Raw genomic sequence first — 17,539 nt, 5'->3', positions numbered from 1 at the left:
TTTAATGTCTCTTTTGAAGCTATTCAATGTCTGGAACTCTTGCCATATCTTCGCTCCAAGGAAAAGTGCATTTTCAATACCATACCCTGCCGTGTTTGGTTTTGGTGCTAAAATATTTCTGCCACTTCGAAGTGTGTATAGAGTATCATTCCTCGCAAACATTTTATTCGTGAGACTTGGATTGAAATTTCTTTGAGTTTTGAAAATTTCAGTAGCAAGCAACTACGAATTTTTTTGGTGAACGGAAGCTTTATCTGCTTTCGTCGTCAATTCTATGAAATTTGAATAACTATCCTTGCATGCGATTCTCAAAACTCTCTCGTGAATTGTGTATATTTTCTTTATTAACCAACCTATCATGAAACATCCAAACAAGTGGACAGTAGCTAAACTGAAAAACATCGAAGGCCTTCATCATAACCCTTAGTTTCTCAACATCCATATAGCTTGAAATACGTACAAGTGCATACAGCTTCTGTCCAGGTTTTTTACGAAGTGCATTTACGTCGTTCTTCAAATCTAGGTTCTAATCCAGCGTTACACATAAAAGTTTTTCTTCAAAAGATCCTGGTATTGTAGTTGCACCAATCTACACTGATTCGTCAGTGTTCTTCTCCCCAAGAATCAAAGATAGCATTTGTCAGGATTCAGTTGCATACTGTTATCAAGAAATCACTTAGAGAGCTTCTGAGCATCTGTTTCAAGGCTAGATACAATAAGTTCTAGTTCATGACCGCACCCGTAGATGGTCGTGTCATCAGCATAATTCCAAATTTCAGTCTCTTATACCAAAAAGAAAAGGTTACTTATGAATACATTAAATAAGAGCGCCCTCAAAACAGAGCCTTGCCGTACCCCTTTAATTGATTCCTGCCAGGAACTGAATGACCCATTGATCTTAACTTACTTTTTCCTATTCGAAAGATTGGAACCGTAAGCGTCAAGCTTTGCAATGAGTAGTTCATGATTCAGATAATCAAACGCCTTTGAAAGGTCCATTAGAATTGCATCGGCGAACCCTTTAATATCCAGGCAAGATCTGCATTTTTCAATCGATCTAAGAAATGCATGCATGTTTGGTGTTGAAGCCTTTACGATACGCACAAAGATAAGGCACTCTTATCAGTTAATATTTCCACAGGTATGCTGCTAAAAGGAGAGGCTTTGGTTACCCTTTGCTTTATCAGTTGTATACTTGGATGGCGTTTGTACACATTTATGGCAATATCTATAGGGAGACGTACTGATTTTCATTTTCAGTATGATTTAGAGAATGAAGGACTACAATCGCATTTTTTGGTTTGTCAAAAGGATCTCGTTTGATGGTATTTATCTTATAAAGGTAACGAACAAGTGGTTGCTTTTAAAAAGAAGCCTTGAAAAAATCTACTAACTTTATCGGACTTTTATTATTTAAACTAGATATTCTCGATATCAAGACTTAATCCCGTCCACCCAAACTGAACACTTTTGTCCCAGTCTGAACATAATTCCACCCTATCATGTTGCATTAGCAGAAGAAAAAATTGAAACCATCAAATAGCTTTCAGTCTTTTAATATCATTTGTAAAAGTTGCTCCGTAGAGGGCATTTTCCAGCGAGCTGAATGCAACAAAATTAAAAAATTCTCAGCTTGAACTTCTCCTTCGTGGTGGTCCCGATTACCCTGTCCGGGTCTCCATTATTTAACCTCAGAAATATTTTTTCTGGAAATATTATAAATATTTTTTGCCACCGGAGCCGTCAGATTTATTTTTTTAATGAGTTAAATTCTTGAATCAGAACCCTCCCCCTCCAACAAAGTCAGCCTCTTGAAAGCCCAGATCCTCTAATCGGAAAAAACTTAAAAGTTATAGCACAACCATTTGGTTTGGTCGCAAAACATGTTTTTTAAACATTTCAGCGCATTCTTCAATTCATGTCAAGAGTGGCGCAGTTTCTACCCAGCTTATTTGGCACAGCTAATTATCTATTTTCTTATGTGATGAAGAAACGTCATGAAATTGTGTAAGGGTAAGAAATTGTGGATGAGCGCAGGGGCGAAAATACCGGGGGTGTGGGGGGGTGTGACACCCCCCTAATCTTAAAAACAGTCGATTTCACAGGGCAATCGAAGATTTCGCAGGGCGCCAAGAAGAGCTTTGTTCCCACGCAGAAATGTCACCTCTGAAGTTTGTAAAGGGCCGTTTAGGAATTTTGAAATGGAAATATCATATTTGTTATGAACCTACCTTCCTGATATTGCATTTTAGAGAACGGAACAGGTATGTAAGAAAAAGCTCCGTTATTTGCAAAGCGAAATCATGTCTTACCGAAAGTCATAGCCAATGGATGCAATGATTGATGCATATGTTTATGAGGGCAAGGTTGAGTCCTTATCAATTAATTTAAGTTGTAAATTATTTTCATGACAGGCACGGCGTCACTGGGGGGAATAGGGGGCTGAAGGCCCTCACTTTGGTCAAGATAAGAATTTTTTTATCATTTTTTCTATTAATTTTTAACAGTGCATGAAATAAAAAGAGAGTAAACTGTTAAGATGCCGATTTTGTCTGATCTAATTACTAACTTTTTCACGTATATTTTTATTATTTTTCTTTTATTTGCATTAATTCAGTAAATCACTTTCTGTATCATTGCAATGTTTTCACAACTACGTGCAATCTGAAGCGAAAGGCTGCCGTTTCTTTCGTTCCCCAACGTCTTACACTAGAGTTTTAGCATGATATTCCCCCTCCCTATTTTTCCCAATAAACAATAATCAGTTTTTAGCACAATAGTATTTTGCTAAATTTTAGTCTGAAAGATGCCTTTTCGCCCTATTACAAGGTATAATTTCAAAAATTTTCTTCACGTCGGACCCAACCATGGTGGGTCCTCCTTATTCACTAAACTTGATTCTTAGTCCCCCCGGGCTCAATTTCGTTGCTTCGCCACTGCACCAAAAAATCATATGCAACGATATAGAAGCTTTATTATCAAAGAAAATCAAATTTGACATATAATTTACGCTCACGTAGAGAAATAGATATTTCATAGGCAATGAAGTTTTAAGTTTCTTTTTATTGCTTAGAAGTTTGTCCTTGGTAAAGACCAGTGTACACTGGTGAAGCTTTCACTAGTAAACTATAGAGTATAGACAAACCTTTGCTGCGAGGTCTGCAGGGCATCACTCAGTTTTGCAGGGCAGAAACCCTTTTCACCCCCCCCCCCCAAACCTACTGGCCAAGTTACGCCCCTGGATGAGCGAGGGGGGTTCTGCTTGGTAAGAAGGTCAGGAATTTTTTCAATCCTTTTTTCCAAATTCTAGTCTCTTGAATTCTACAGTTAATCATTTTTTGGAAAATACAGAATTGCTAAAAACTGACCGTATCACAATAAACTGGTGCCATGACCTGGATATGTCTCTGCTTGTGCATTTAATTCTTGTCTGTTTCTGCTTATAAACGCAGAGACACAGGCAACATCAATTGTTAAAAAAAAGCTTCAAAGAAACTACATTTGATATTGCAACTTAGGGATCGTTTTACAAACGTAGCAATTTTTCGATCGTTCCAAAAACATAACAATTTTTAGACAACTTAATATAATTCAAACATAAATTTGAAAAAAATTGCCAAATTAATCGCGTCGATATAATTGAGATTATAACATCAGAACAAGCAAATATGAATACTAAACATATTCTTTGAATATTGAATACTAAACGCCTGAAATAGTAATCCTCAAAAACCTAAGTCCTCTCAAACATTAGTAACTTCATAGTACATAATTGTGCAAACTTATGACATAAAGTATGATTGATGAATGACATAAGCTCAGTCGAGGCCATCGCTACAGGGGTTGTTTGGGGAGTGAAAACTCCTTTGGAAAAATTCACTTGTATCAATCAATTTTGTCCCTGACTTATAATTATATGGATTAGCAAATCAACAAGAATAGAGGATAGCTTGCAAATTCTAATATAAGTACAAAAAGAAGAAATACGGTTGTGTTTTGTAACTGGTAACAAAGCAATTACTTTACTGTTTCATTTGAATCCACACAAATTCATTTTGTCAAACTTCATCACCTGATGACATTGATAGCTTGTTTGATGTCTACGAAGGAAATAATCATGTTTAGATAATGTGAAAAATATAAGCACAGAGAGCTAATACCTTAAAAATCTTTATGCAAAGCAAACGACTTAATGCCAGATTTTGTATAAATGAAGCTCAAGAAAAGACTATATGATAGCAGATACTTAGAAATAAAGACTGCTGATTGGTTAAAACCTTTAACAGATACAACATGTTTCACGTGGGTTTATTAACATACAGTGATAGGAAGTGAGCAGTAAAAGGTGGACAAAAAGAAAGGAATGGGAAGGGAAGAAAGAAGGGAAGAAGGGAAACAAGAAAAGGGTTAAAGATAAAACGCTTGGTAAAAAGCGGAGTGAGAAGTTAGGACACGAAGATGAATGTCGAAAGACGTATGAAGAATTCAGCTGTCCGGAATAAAGAAAGGGGGAGAAGGAGGAGTAGAGGAAAGGGAGTGGGGAAGGGGAAAGAGGGAAGAGGAGAGGAAAGAGAAGGAAAAAGGAAGAGGGTGGAAAAGGAAAATGAGAAGATGGGAGAAGCGAGGAAGGAGTAGGAAAAGGTGAAGGGGACAGGATGGGGAAGAAGAAGGGGGTACTAGAAAAGGAGAAGGGAAAAAAAGAAAGAAAGAGAAGGAGGAGGGGATAGCAAGGGAGTGGGGAAAGGGGAAGGAGCAGGAGGAGAAGGGGGTAGAAGGAGAAGGGGAATCAGAAAGAGAAGGGGGAGTTATCAATAGCGGAAGCAATGACATGTGTGTATTTTGTCAACTGGGTTGACTAGTTGCATAAAGGCCATATTTTAAAACAAAACGATTTTAAGCGGTATTTGAATTTTGATTATTCCATAAGAGTAATGCAATTTGTTTCTAGTGACGTAGCAATTGCTTTCTCACTTGGCACGTAGACGAAACGTTAATGAAACTCAAGAGCACGTTTTTCCTTTTTTTTCTCTTCCGTAACCATCAGCTACATTTTGATTAAAGGTTTAATGAGCTTATCCCTTGGCCTTCGTTACTGTTTATTGAATATTTCGTCTTATTGGTAAGGATATGTTTTCCTCGAAGTCATGTATTTAAAAGGGATAGTGGCAATCCTTGGTTTGCACGAACTACGTATTTATCCCTTTGCAGTAGACAACAGTTGCGCGAGTATGCATCCTTCAAAATAGAACAGAAGGAAACATAACAAAATAAAATTTCACTTAACCTTTGTCATTACCAGACTTTTACACTCTCAAGTTCAGACGAAAACTTTAGAAGGAGAGATCTTTTATTGAAGTTGCTTTGCAGGAAGGTAGACTTTTTACAACTGACTCAATATCATGATAGGATAAATTAACTCAAAAGCATTGAAAGATATAAAAGTGGCTTTAAAGCAATCTTTCAATCGCCTATTTGCCAATCAACATGCATGATATCAATCATGCGCTTATTAATTGGCCAATAGTTGTTTTGTAGATGGCATAAGCCAGTTTGATATCGGTCGTTCGCTTTTAAGAATCTTATGTGTACTTCAAGCAGTCCTTACTTGTCGACATTCTCAGTTTTTGGTGGCAGTTTTCTTCCCACGCCAGTCAGTCTGCGGATTGAAAAACAACAGCTTTCGTAAAGTCATGGATGGGTTGGGCACCTGAGTCGAATGTTCCATGGCTGCGACTTTCCTGTTGATCTTTGTCATCATCGTCATCAAATTATCCTTTCTAGCCATCTTACGAAAAACATTGCAAAGTGTCGATATGTAGAAAGTTCCTTTGCTTTTGTCACGTAAACTCTTGCAGCCTAATAATAGATTATAGTGACCATTCAAGATACATATTGGATTCGAGAAAAACTTTCTTTGTGAGAAAATACCATGGATTTCCTTGTTGCAAGACTTTAGACGATGCAAAGAGAGTAGCTATGAAATTTAATGATATAGATATAGGTAACAGTCATTAATTTCTATAAATTTGTCAACGTATTTTAAAACCCCATTTAAGCCATTCGTGCTTTGGGCTTACACGTAGCGTTCACAATGTTTTGCGGTACAAAACTTGAAAATGGCTTTGAAAAAAAGCAAAAGAATGGTTTCAAAATGTTTTCAAAGCCATTTTAACGTATTGTTCGATTTCACAAGTTAAACATCCAACAAAACGTGTTTCAGACAACCAAAAAAAGAATAAATACCGTTTTTTTCTTAGGAGGAGTAGCCCCACAATAAACTAAAGTGGCACCGGAAGGGACTTGTATCAAGCGACATAATTTTAATCTCGAGATAGACTTGTTCAATTTGCATGTAAATCTTTTCTATTATTTTCAATTTTTCCAAAAGAAAGGGTTTGTAAAATTAGGGCCGCTTGGTGTATGTTCCTGGATAGCCTACTACAGTTTTCGCTGACGATTTCCTTAACAGGGTGGTAAAAATGGATTATAGACGGGCAGTCAAACGTTTTTTCTCATCTCTTTTAAATAATTCGATACCTCTCCTTCGAATTATATGGCTGTTTATTGAAAGCATTATTAACTAAAAGCAGTATTTACTTGATAAATGATAAGTCAACTGAGCGAGAGGAACAATAACCGGGATTTATGCTGCAAGGTATCTCCTTGCTCCAGTCAATTCATATGAAGGCTCAGGGTAAATGCATCCATTACTTAGTAAAAAACATTTCAAGGAAGACGAGCCAGCAAAAATTTCCCAGTAACACAGGAAAGGAGCTCAAAATATCCTCGAAGTAAGGTTTCTAATTACGAAGATAGCTGTACCGAGACGAACAACGGGGCTGGCAAGGGCTATGTTACAAAGAAATGACACATTTTTTTAATAACTGCAGAAATATTAATCAAAGAAAGCAAATTAATTTACCTGAAAAAGTGGAAAACCCAATGAAAAAATCTGCAGGGTCGGCCAAAGGTCTCAAAGACAGCTTTGATTGAGTTTGTCCATTAAACCGAGATCCATCTGCCTGGACGGTGCCTTTGGTGGCACTTCTTTCACCCATCTCCTCCATTGATCTGCAGCATGACAATAAAAACAACTTCGGCTTGTCACGCAGGGACTTGCAGCTGCTTGCATCAAAGCTGCGAATGATCGAATCAACTGGGATACCTTTTCCATCAGTACCGCATATTTCATCCTTGTCATTCTCCCTGTTTTTTTGTCCATGGCTCAAAATACATGCAACAAAGCAATCATACTTGCTATGATCGAATTTCGACGAATATTCTTGAATTTTATTCCACATATTCAACGCTGCTTGATCTCTGTAGATTTTCACATCAAAATCTAGCCATTCAAAAACTTCCTTAAGATTTTCTTCGTCCTTTTCTGATCCATCTCGATCATCATATCCCTTGTTGTTTTTTCTTGCTTCACTAAAATCCATGTTATTGATAATAAGACATACGCCTCTCGGGGTGCTGGACATAGTGTACGGGAGGTTTTCTTCCTCATCTGAACTAAAGCCATCGGAATCAAAGGAGTTTTGTCTTCTGCGAGAAGAGCGTGTAATTGATACTCTGCCTGGTGAAAGAGAGGCCTCTCGTAGCCTACTCTGATTTCTCTCTACAAAACGAATCAAACGTTGTATTTATTCGAATATAACATTATTCTAATCTAGGCCCTCAAACTTTGTGGAGGGAAATTTTGTAAGTACGGAGAAAGTCATAAAGTGATCCATAACCTACCGACAGTGACAGAAATAATAGTTAATACCGAAAAACAAGGCCCCAACCAAAATGGTTTTTCACAATATGAAATGTAAAAATTGAAAAAGATTCAAAAGTAAACTTAATTTCAGTCTCAAAAGCTGTAAGCCAGCAAGTTTGTCTTATTGTTTTCAAAACCTAGTCTTTCAAAATTATTTACAGCTATTTCGAAATTCAATTTGCTTTCTGTATTCATTACACTGATTGACAACGAGCTGCCAGTTTAAAAGGCAGCGAAATATTATATTCCCAGGATAGGTTTGGTGCTCACATGGAAAAAAAACTTCGTCCGAAAAATCTACCTTCACGCCTTTTCTACAATTAGCTTTTGAAACTTGCTGATGCCAGTTTTCGAGAAAAGAATGGAGCATCTTAGCTTATAAAACAATTTAGTCAACAGGATCTATGATCGGGCATAACACAAGTTGGGCAGAAGATTGGCAGAAATTGAACAGAAGATGGGCAGAAGGTGAGGAGATGGACAGAAGGTAGGCAGAAGGTGAGGAGATGGACAGAAGGTAGGCAGAAGGTGAGGAGATGGACAGAAGGTAGGCAGAAGGTGAGGAGATGGACAGAAGGTAGGCAGAAGGTGAGGAGATGGACAGAAGGTAGGCAGAAGGCGGGCATAAGATGGATAAAAGGTGGGCAGGAGGTGGGCAAAGGTGGACGTAAGAGGGGCATAAATTGATCTTGAAAAAAGAACTTTTTTATGTTGGTGTTGGAAGTCTCGTCAATAAAAATCTATTTTTGAGCTTCTGAATTTAGAAAGGCATAACTACCTCTCAAAATGCAAAATTATGTTCAAAATTGGATGAGATATGACCAATAAAAGTTTGCAAACGAATTATTATTACTCTGGCCTGGTTCATAAAGTTAGGAACAGAGACTAAATTGCAGCGGTTTGATGGGGCAAGAGCCGGTGCACATATGGTCGTGTCTCAGCTAAGTTGTAACACAGTAAGTAGAATTTCATGATGCTCTTTTGAGAGTTATGGTCAAAATTCCTAAATCTAAAAATAGCTTTTTGTGACATCATCACTTTAGTGCCGTCACATCGAGTTTGAGAGTCGGGTTGAGGCTAGCTATTTTTGAGCAGGTGAGCAGAGGCAGGGGTGTTTGATGTGAATGGTTTTCTCATGATAAGAGATATAGATTTATAAACTGCAAAGATTTTTGTTTTCGGTTCAAATAAGCTTCAAATATGGCAGGACTTTGCAAAATCTTTCAGCCACTACCGAAACAATTTGAGATTTCAAGATTTATTTTCTGGATGGTAAGATTTCTTTTCAAGATTTCAAGAATCTTTTGAGTGATCTTAAATTTTTGTGAGATTTCTCAGAGCCCATGATTTATTTGAAAGATTTTGAGATTTCAGCAATTTTTCAAGAGATTTTAAAGATTTTTTTGGTAATTTATGAAAGGTGTACGAGATTTTTAGAAGTGATTTCACCCCTAGCTATTATCTATACTGGGAATATAATTCTTGATTCATTACTTGCTATAACAATTTTCAAGGTTTATATCTAAAAAATTAAAACATGAATAATTTACACTGTAGTTTAAAAATTATATTCTTCCATTTTTTATGTCACTGTGAAATTTTAGCTGCGTGCAACTGCAAATGAAAGCTGCTTTTAAAAGAAAAAGAGAGTCAACTAGAGAAATTTTCTATAAACCATCAGAAGTTAAGTGCAGTGAAATAAAATTTGATGTTAAATAAAGTTTAAGCAAAAGTATTCCCGGAGTACCACCCTGCACCCCAAAAAGTATTCCAGGGAGTACCGGATTTGTCGACAGCTGGTGTCCGTAAAAGACTGCCCTGACATTCTATCAACACTCTTATTATGTGCTGTTGTGTGTACCATAACCGAGGCGGATCCGCCCAGGGCATTTTTTAAGGGTTTTTGGGTGGTGGGGCATTTTTCAAAAGGGCCCACGCTCACCTCAAGAAAAAGAAATTGAACAGGATTTTCGGAAAAGTGCCTAAGACTGTTTTAAATTTCCACTTACGCTAAAATCCTGGCTTGTAGCAAGGACTAGCTGGCAGGGCATTTTTTAAGGATTTTTGGGTGGTGGGGCATTTTTCAAAAGGGCCCACGCTCACCTCAAGAAAAAGAAATTGAACAGGATTTTCGGAAAAGTGCCTAAGACTGTTTTATATTTCCACTTACGCTAAAATCCTGGCTTGTAGCAAGGACTAGCTGGGATGTTTCATACATATATCTTGAAGCTAACTTTTTGGTTAAGATGTTATTACCAAGGACATAAACTAAAAGAATTGAACAGTTCAGTTTTTGATGTGGATTTTAAATTTTTGCGTTGTTTGAAATTTATTATTTTAATCAAAATGTTTATGACATAATGGTCACGCTGTTTCCATACTGAATTTCTTTAGGATTGAGGATTGAGGGTTAAAGATTTAACACAAAGTCTTTTCAAAGCGTTCTTGCAAAGTGCTTATAAACAAAATTTGAACCTTTACATGGAATAGTTAAGATCAGGTACCTAGCAAATGGGTTTCTTTAAAAGCATAGACGTAGGAACCGAGAGCACAGGGGACACGTGCCCCCCTCCACTTGAAAATAATCTAAAGAAAATGCTCTTTTGCAGTTAACCAGGTTGCCCTTTTTTGCCAATTGCATAACCAAAAAGTTCCGTTGAAATGCTTAGTCGCTATAGAAAATGAGCACAGAGAAAAGGGGGGGGGTGACCTTTTGACGCTATGATCTAAAATATTTCCTTGGAATCTGCTTTTAATAGCATTAAAAATACAAACGCACAGCAGTCTGCCGAATGGTGACAAATTTCTTTGTGGCCTGTGTTATTAGAAGCAATTAGTTTGACCAGGGGTGGATCCAGACATTCGCAACATTCGCACTGGCGAATGTCAGATTTCCACATGTCTTTTTGTAATTGTCTGTTAATATATGTAAATTGTCTTTCCATAACAAGAACATCATAAATATATTATATACAAATTTAAAATGTACATCAAACAAAGTCAATAATGGCAAAGAAATAAGGCAAACATGGTAACTTTTACTATATGGATTTATATAAGATATTTACTTGGCAGAACCAACTTGCTGTGAATTTCTTATTAAAAATGTAGTAATTCCCCCATTAGGATCATTCCATTGATTGCACTTATTTACTACCCATATTTACATTTATTTACACACACAATTACATAGAAAAGAAAACTGTCAGTAACTTGCAAATTCATAAACAAAAATTAATGAATCTTAAGGGTATTTCAGAACCAAGAGTTTCAAATGGTATACTCTTATAGTGTGGAAACCACAAATAATTTTACTAGTTTTAGAGGTTAAAAAAGGGTTACCATATTTATGGCATGACCAGACAAATAAAATCAAAATATTATTACAATTTCTCATTTACAAATGTGGCAGTCTAGATTTTTCCAAAACTGACCATAAAATTAACAAGAAAAGAATACGCCGTAGAAAATGCAACATCTTAATCAAAAACAAATCCCCAGCACAGTCAAACTATTTACAGGTTTGTGATAATAACAACATCTATCAAAAAAATATCTAGAACTCTAAAATTCAGCATATTCAAATTCATCAAGTTATTTATAGAACAGCATCATTCGTCAGAATGCTACATCATCATTATCAAGATATACCTGACTTGAACCCTAAAAGTTCTGATTGACAGCCTGCATAAAAATGGCTATTTACCTTAAAAAGCATCACGTATTCTTCAAAATATTATTTGAGTCTGAATCTCTGTCTAAATAACGTCCTCCATCATGAAAATGAAAACATAGGCAAAATTTTGGCTCAACAATTTTAGGTCCAACTGAACTGTCCTCGCATATTGCCATCTATCAAATTCCATCCATCAACCAAAATCTTCGACAAACTTTGAACATCTTCATAAGAAATCCGCTGATTCAAATTAAAAATCATCTTATATTTGACTCCTTTCACTCACTCTGAAGTACAATTGCTGCTCTTCTGCAAGCAAATCTCCCCACAGCTTTCCAACAACAATCATGGCCGTTGATGTGGAAGCGAGGTTTCAATCTGCTCACTTTCCAAGGTTCTCTCCCTCGACTGGCTACCGAACATAGTTTGCATCTACCTTCGCCACATTCGCAAAAAAATTTCCCATATACATTTCCTATTGGTTTTCAGATGGCTAAATAACATAGCTGGACTGACATTCGCACAAATTTTTGGCATACATTTTTCAGTACTACTTCGTTTGCGCACGCATGTCTAATATATTATAATTCCATTCGACATTCGCATCAAACCTTATTGGTGCTCTGTGAATTTATGCGTAAAAGGGAGAGCCCTTTTTCGAATATATCATCTCTTAATCACGAAAACGAGGGAATAAAACCTAAAAAGTAAACAACAAGGTGACATCATAGCAACTAGGGCAGGAAACAAAACTTTTATTTCTTGTATTCTATGGACCTTTTTTTTATTAACTGGCCATTTCTAGTACAATATTCACAATGCTAAAATGTATTAACAGACAATTACAAAAAGACATGTGGAAATCTGACATTCGCCAGTGCGAATGTTGCGAATGTCTGGATCCGCCCCTGGGGGAGCTGAAAATGTTCTTGAAGCACTTTTTTTCTCTTGCAAACTAGAAAAGTGTAGCAGAATATTCTCAATCGATTGAATTATAAATGGTTTTTACCATGTTTCTGCGAAAAGTTATCAATGGAAAACAGGAGGGCTGTTTTCACAAATCGCACATTTTTGTCTAAGTTTCGCAGATTTTCATATTACCTGGGCTTTTTATTTAACTGTGAACATATAAAAAACAGTAAGACTATGGTATTTGTGATATTTAAAAATTTAATCAGTCCTATAGATTTAGTTAGCCAAAAGTTATTAAAGGAAAACTGGAGGGTAGTTTGTGTGCGAATCGTCAGAGCGAATTGTCTGAATCGTCAGGCCTATATACAATCCGCAAATCTCCTATGATAAAAGAAACAACTTGAAAACTGCGTAAATGGCAAATGACGAAAAATTCGTTGAAAACCCGTAAGTCTATTCGATACTGAATCCATTTAAAAAACAGCAAAGATATAATAATATTAATCACCGACCTTCCTCATCATTCGAGTCAAAATCATCGTCATCTTCATCAAAACAACTGGCTGGCAGGACGTATTGCAAGCCCTCTTTTATACACTCGCTGCGAAGTTTCTTGTAAATTTCCTCTGCTGACTTGTTCTTTTTAAGCGATTCTAACAGTGTTGTGAAAGCAGCTTCATCTGAAGACTTCAAACAATCCAGAAGCTTATATGCTCCCCAGGCTGCTCCCAGAAGCTTAGCATTGCCCTTAATTCTCTTAACGTCATCTTGTGCAATTTGCTCTTGCGTTAGTTTACCCAAAACCTGTTCAATGATGGCTGAAGTAGTGTATTTTATAATTTCAGGCTTGAAAGTTTCCAGCAATTTTTGTAGCTTTGGCTCCACCATCTTGACTATGTTGGCAGTTCTTCTGCTGCCGAAGTTCCTTCGAAATTGTTTTCCAAGAAATAACAAAAGTTTCAATACGAGGCAGACATCCTGATCGTTCCAGGTGGTGTAGGGACATATGCCCCCAGAGAGGTACTCCCATGGTCCAGACGATTTGAGGGACTTGCCAAATGGCTACCAAATGGCCCAGTTTCGATAATGACACAACGGCTTAGTTTAGCTTGCGATATATTTTAGACAATAAACAACAGCATCTTACCGAATCAACAATAGTCAATGGTAAAGAAAGTTGTCAAAGAAGGACCAGGCGCGTGCAAAGAAATGGATGCTACCAATGACATAATTTCGGTCCTTAGGCTTCCATTTGAGGGTTATTGTCTAAACACTACCATTTGAGGGTAATTTTTCAACATTATAGCTTTGGCCCTCATTGACCCTGACTGGACCCCCTGTTAGGCAATAGTGGGTGTAACCCCCCCCCCCCCCCCGGGCCTATGCAAACTGACAATGAATTCAACTGACAATTTTTTTTCCTCAATTCCTACCTTTCTGAATGCGAAATCTCCCAAAAGAATTACGGATTAAACAGAACAGTTTATGATTTAAAATAATTATAATGATTCATTCTTTTACGATATTTTTAAATGTAGAAAAGCGAGTGTTTGTATTGCATGCCCGAAAATTACAGTCTACTGATAATTAGCAATTTTTGGTAGCAGTTGAATGCCTTGAGAAATGAGAAGAATCCTTTTCTAATGTAAAATATGATTGCATACCACCACAAAAAATATTCTTCAATACAGTCCCAAAGATTGGCGTCATAAAAGCCGCTCTTTTAATTTTTCAGTTTTGACGTAAACAGATCAAGCTGATCAAGTTCTAATAAATGGCTGCAAAGAGTCAAAAATTAAATTTTGCTTTGGAAATTTGTGGGCTCGGGCCTTTTGCCACTGCGGGCCATGATATAATATTTGACTACAGTTTCTATACTTTTGTACCCTAAGTGAATATGAGGGGGGCGAGCTGTAAATTGCGTTCAATTGGCATAAAAGCTGAAGCCAACGTTCCAAGTTCTGATCAAAGTGTAGCAAAAAATTACTATATAAATCAAGGCATCCAGGCTTTTTAGTTTATGGAAGACTTTCATTTCATTATGGCTTATTAGCAGGGGGTGTACGGAGTTTGTGCATAGCAACACCCTTGGTTACCAAGCCTTGCGTTTTAGCACCCCTCAGAATAATTTCTAGATCCGCCCCTGAACAAATACACGTAAATCAGGAAAGGCTAATCAGGGCCGTCGGAGGCAAGCCTTGTGTAGTAGGAATTCATGTCGTTCATTATCATACATAATTTTTATGCTAACCTCGCTTTCGTCAGTCAGTGATTAATCTCAATACGAGTCGCTCGCTTTTTGTCTTCACTCTCAATTCGTTGGCTACTCGAAGTGACAAGGGTTTTAGAGGAAGTCTAACCCCTGTTACAATTGTTTTAGGGGGGGGGGTGGACTTCAAATTTAACTGATTAAAATATTGTTGCCTGAAATTCTTTAGTTGCTGCCGGAGAAGGTCCACGAAAAACAAAAGAAGCCTCTATGACACCCCAAAGCCACGGGCACTTTCTGTTTTCTTGTGAGGAAGGTTTGCCTTTTTGTCTGGAGGAAGGTTAACAACTTTTCTGGACTTCTGAGTTTTGTCAAATCTCTATATCGGAAAGGGCAAAGGATATAGTTACTACCCGAGGCGGCACCATGTTGCCGCCGAAGGAACGGAAAATTTTCGAATTTTGGCACCCCCCACACCCCCCGGTCGTGACGCCCCTCAGGCTAATATTTTGCTCCAGCATACGGGGCTTAACCAGAGCAAAAGTAAACGGACTAAAAATGTACACATTCAAAAGAGGCCACGGTGGTGCCGGATTGGGTTTATGGGATGGTAATGGTGTGAATGCAGCACAGCGGTGGAGGAGGGGAGGGTGGCGAATGAGAGAGCATGGGTGGTGGTGGTGGTGGAATAAAATGTAATAAGGATGAAGCACTATGCTATAAAATAATGATAATGACAAGGGTGGTAAACAATTGTAATGTTTTGGGGTAGAAAAAAGTGACGATGTAGGTGTTAATGGTTTGTTGCTGTAAGGTTAACGGTAAATGGTTCTGTTCATGCCGCTCGGTGTGAGAGTGTTTACCAAGCCAATGAGTTATTGCTTTTTGGCTCGTCGAACACTCTCCTGTTTGTCGTTGAGTTGCAGTAAGGGGTTATAGTAAGGTCATATGTTCTTGCCTTAATCTTGGCCATAAATGAATAAGGCTACCTAAGTGATATTCGAAAACGAAACAAATAAGAAAATTGACAGAAGAATTGCTACAGGATAAGAAAAAGTTAATGCTTTAAATTTTAAGAAAAGAGGAATAGATGGAGCCATTCCACTAGCAACAGCATATGGTGTTAAAACATAAACACTGGCATCAAGTTGCCTGAATAAGTGGACAAATTGACAAATGAAAGTTAAGATTGCAAACCAAAGGTTTTTTAGAAAACTCTGAAAAAGGAGTGGCAAATAGGCAAGCCATATCGCCCAGATGGAAACAAAAAATGGACAAGGAAGATCACTGAGTGGATACCAATTTCAATAAAGTGGATGCGAAAGACTTAAAAAGGGACGAGATAATAATCTGCAGAACAACGCATATATCACCAAGATGAGATGCATGAAGTATAACGCAAGCAGTTGAATGTTCAATGCACTAGTAATGTATTAAACAACACACAATACTATTTTTTTTAAAAGAACAAATGTAACGTTGTATTTGTTTTTTACCTTTCGCGTTATACTTCCTAAGAATTTACGACTACACCACTGGTCAACTTTGTGCACATCTTCATTCGTCAATGACTGACCTGTGGCGAATCAAAAATTCTTCACCGTTTTCTTTGCGTTGCATGATCCTTGGCTGCATGGCCTCTACTCCAAATAACATGCTGTGACCTTTAGTGTCACCCAATAGAGAATGAAATGAACACAAACAATTTCGGAGGAATTTATTTTCGGTCAAGCAGGGCAACCGAACAAACCCACCGAAATTTGTTCTTACCGACATTTTCCAACGCCAGAAAAATCTCGTTTTACACCGATATCTATATAGCAAAAATGATTTTCCTTGATGTTATTTTAAAGCTATTATACATCAAATACATGTCAGTATTCATTTCTTGTTCTCCTTTGTAATCAACAAATAAGACACCCAGTTCATCTTCACTTTCTTCTCTTTCGCCCTCTACATCCAAAAAATCTGAGTTCTCTTTGGGCTAAACTGATGCTTCTACTGCCTCTTTATAATCTCCCCAATTGTTTCTTTCTAACGTTCAGCAGTTTCAATAGAGTACCAAAGTGTGACGTCATCAAAAGCCAATTTTTAGAATTTCTCAATTTTGACATAATTATCTGAAAGAACGGCATAAAGAACCAAATTTTCAAAATTCTAAGTCCGGGTTTTCCGTTTTTTCTAACTATATTCCGGGTTTTTTTAGGTCCTGGTACACTCAAAACACCCTCTTCTTCATGTGCGCGCTTCTCAATTGTAAAAGTTTGCAATCTTCGAGATTATACTTAATTTGAAAGTTACCCCTTTTTCTGGTAGAAAAGGGCATAGAGGTAATGTCACTGTCCCAGCATCAAGCTGTAGTTTTATGAAGCCTTTTGACGTCTGTTGTTGATGTCTTAGTAGCAAAGATTACTAAGATGGAGGATGTCAATGAAAAACGTTGAAAACCCTGCAGTCCACCAAGCCTTCTCTTTGCACCACAGTAGAGTATCTTATACCGGTTCCTCACAATATTTTAGTCGTAAAACTTATGACGCAAAGTTTAACTAAATCAGAGATTTGAACCCATTTATAGAAATATGAACATCCTACCCTACAGATATTTAAAAATATAAACACTATTTCTGTTTTTGATTACGTGGAAACAGGAACGAGAGGACTTGAACTACGTATTCCCAACCTACAAATGTACATGTCAAGATTTTAGTAGCGATTTCTTCATATGACTTGCAGCAATTTAATTGTCGATTGAACCTCATATAAGACTAGCATTGAAAGTCTTATCAAAAATTGCTTGGTATCTAGAATTTTGCTAATATGTAAGAAGCAGAATGCCAATATTCATTTTAGTAGATAGTTTAATGCTGCAGCCCAAAGTTTTAGGAAGGATAACGGCGTTATTTCGCGATACCCCTCCACTACACCACTGGTGCCTAATCAATCACAAGGCACACTTCACTCTGTGCCCAAGGCCCCT

The 17,539-nt window shown here is 37.3% G+C and overlaps 1 protein-coding gene and 1 long non-coding RNA gene across 3 annotated transcripts; one reads left to right on the top strand and one right to left on the bottom strand.

Moving 5' to 3' along the window:
* Positions 1 to 3,485: 3,485 nt before the first annotated feature.
* On the bottom strand, positions 3,486 to 13,300 carry LOC135693996 (caspase-3). Of its 2 annotated transcripts, XM_089111109.1 has the most exons (5): positions 12,866 to 13,300; positions 7,594 to 7,621; positions 6,923 to 7,560; positions 5,606 to 5,856; positions 3,486 to 4,100 (listed from the first exon to the last, which is right to left on the bottom strand). In XM_089111109.1, exons 1-4 carry the CDS (start codon positions 13,239 to 13,241, stop codon positions 5,618 to 5,620), a joined length of 1,281 nt encoding a protein of 426 aa, XP_088967235.1. In that variant the 5' UTR covers positions 13,242 to 13,300; the 3' UTR covers positions 3,486 to 4,100; positions 5,606 to 5,617. The 2 variants fall into 2 exon arrangements, with proteins under 2 accessions (XP_088967235.1, XP_065068693.2); XM_065212621.2 differs by having other exon boundaries at positions 6,923 to 7,621; positions 12,866 to 13,298.
* LOC148959016 (uncharacterized) lies at positions 7,588 to 9,392 on the top strand. Its single transcript, XR_016144219.1, has 2 exons — positions 7,588 to 8,233; positions 8,283 to 9,392. It is a non-coding gene; the product is annotated as an uncharacterized LOC148959016 (long non-coding RNA).
* Positions 13,301 to 17,539: the final 4,239 nt, after the last annotated feature.

Source organism: Rhopilema esculentum, chromosome 11, assembly GCF_057945365.1.
Source record: "Rhopilema esculentum isolate cy_ngs chromosome 11, ASM5794536v1, whole genome shotgun sequence".
Classification (NCBI taxonomy): domain Eukaryota; kingdom Metazoa; phylum Cnidaria; class Scyphozoa; order Rhizostomeae; family Rhizostomatidae; genus Rhopilema; species Rhopilema esculentum.
This window is presented reverse-complemented; position numbering and strand designations above follow the sequence as displayed.

Excerpts from the sequence above, each read along its gene's own strand:
- LOC135693996 (XM_065212621.2), bottom strand. The coding sequence starts at position 13,241 with ATGGTGGAGCCAAAGCTACAAAAATTGCTGGAAACTTTCAAGCCTGAA. Across the intron at positions 7,622-12,865 it reads TGACTCGAATGATGAGGAAG|AGAGAAATCAGAGTAGGCTA; the intron begins GTCGGTGATTAA and ends TTCGTTTTGTAG. Across the intron at positions 5,857-6,922 it reads TGGGTTTTCCACTTTTTCAG|GCTGCAAGAGTTTACGTGAC; the intron begins GTAAATTAATTT and ends ATCTATTATTAG.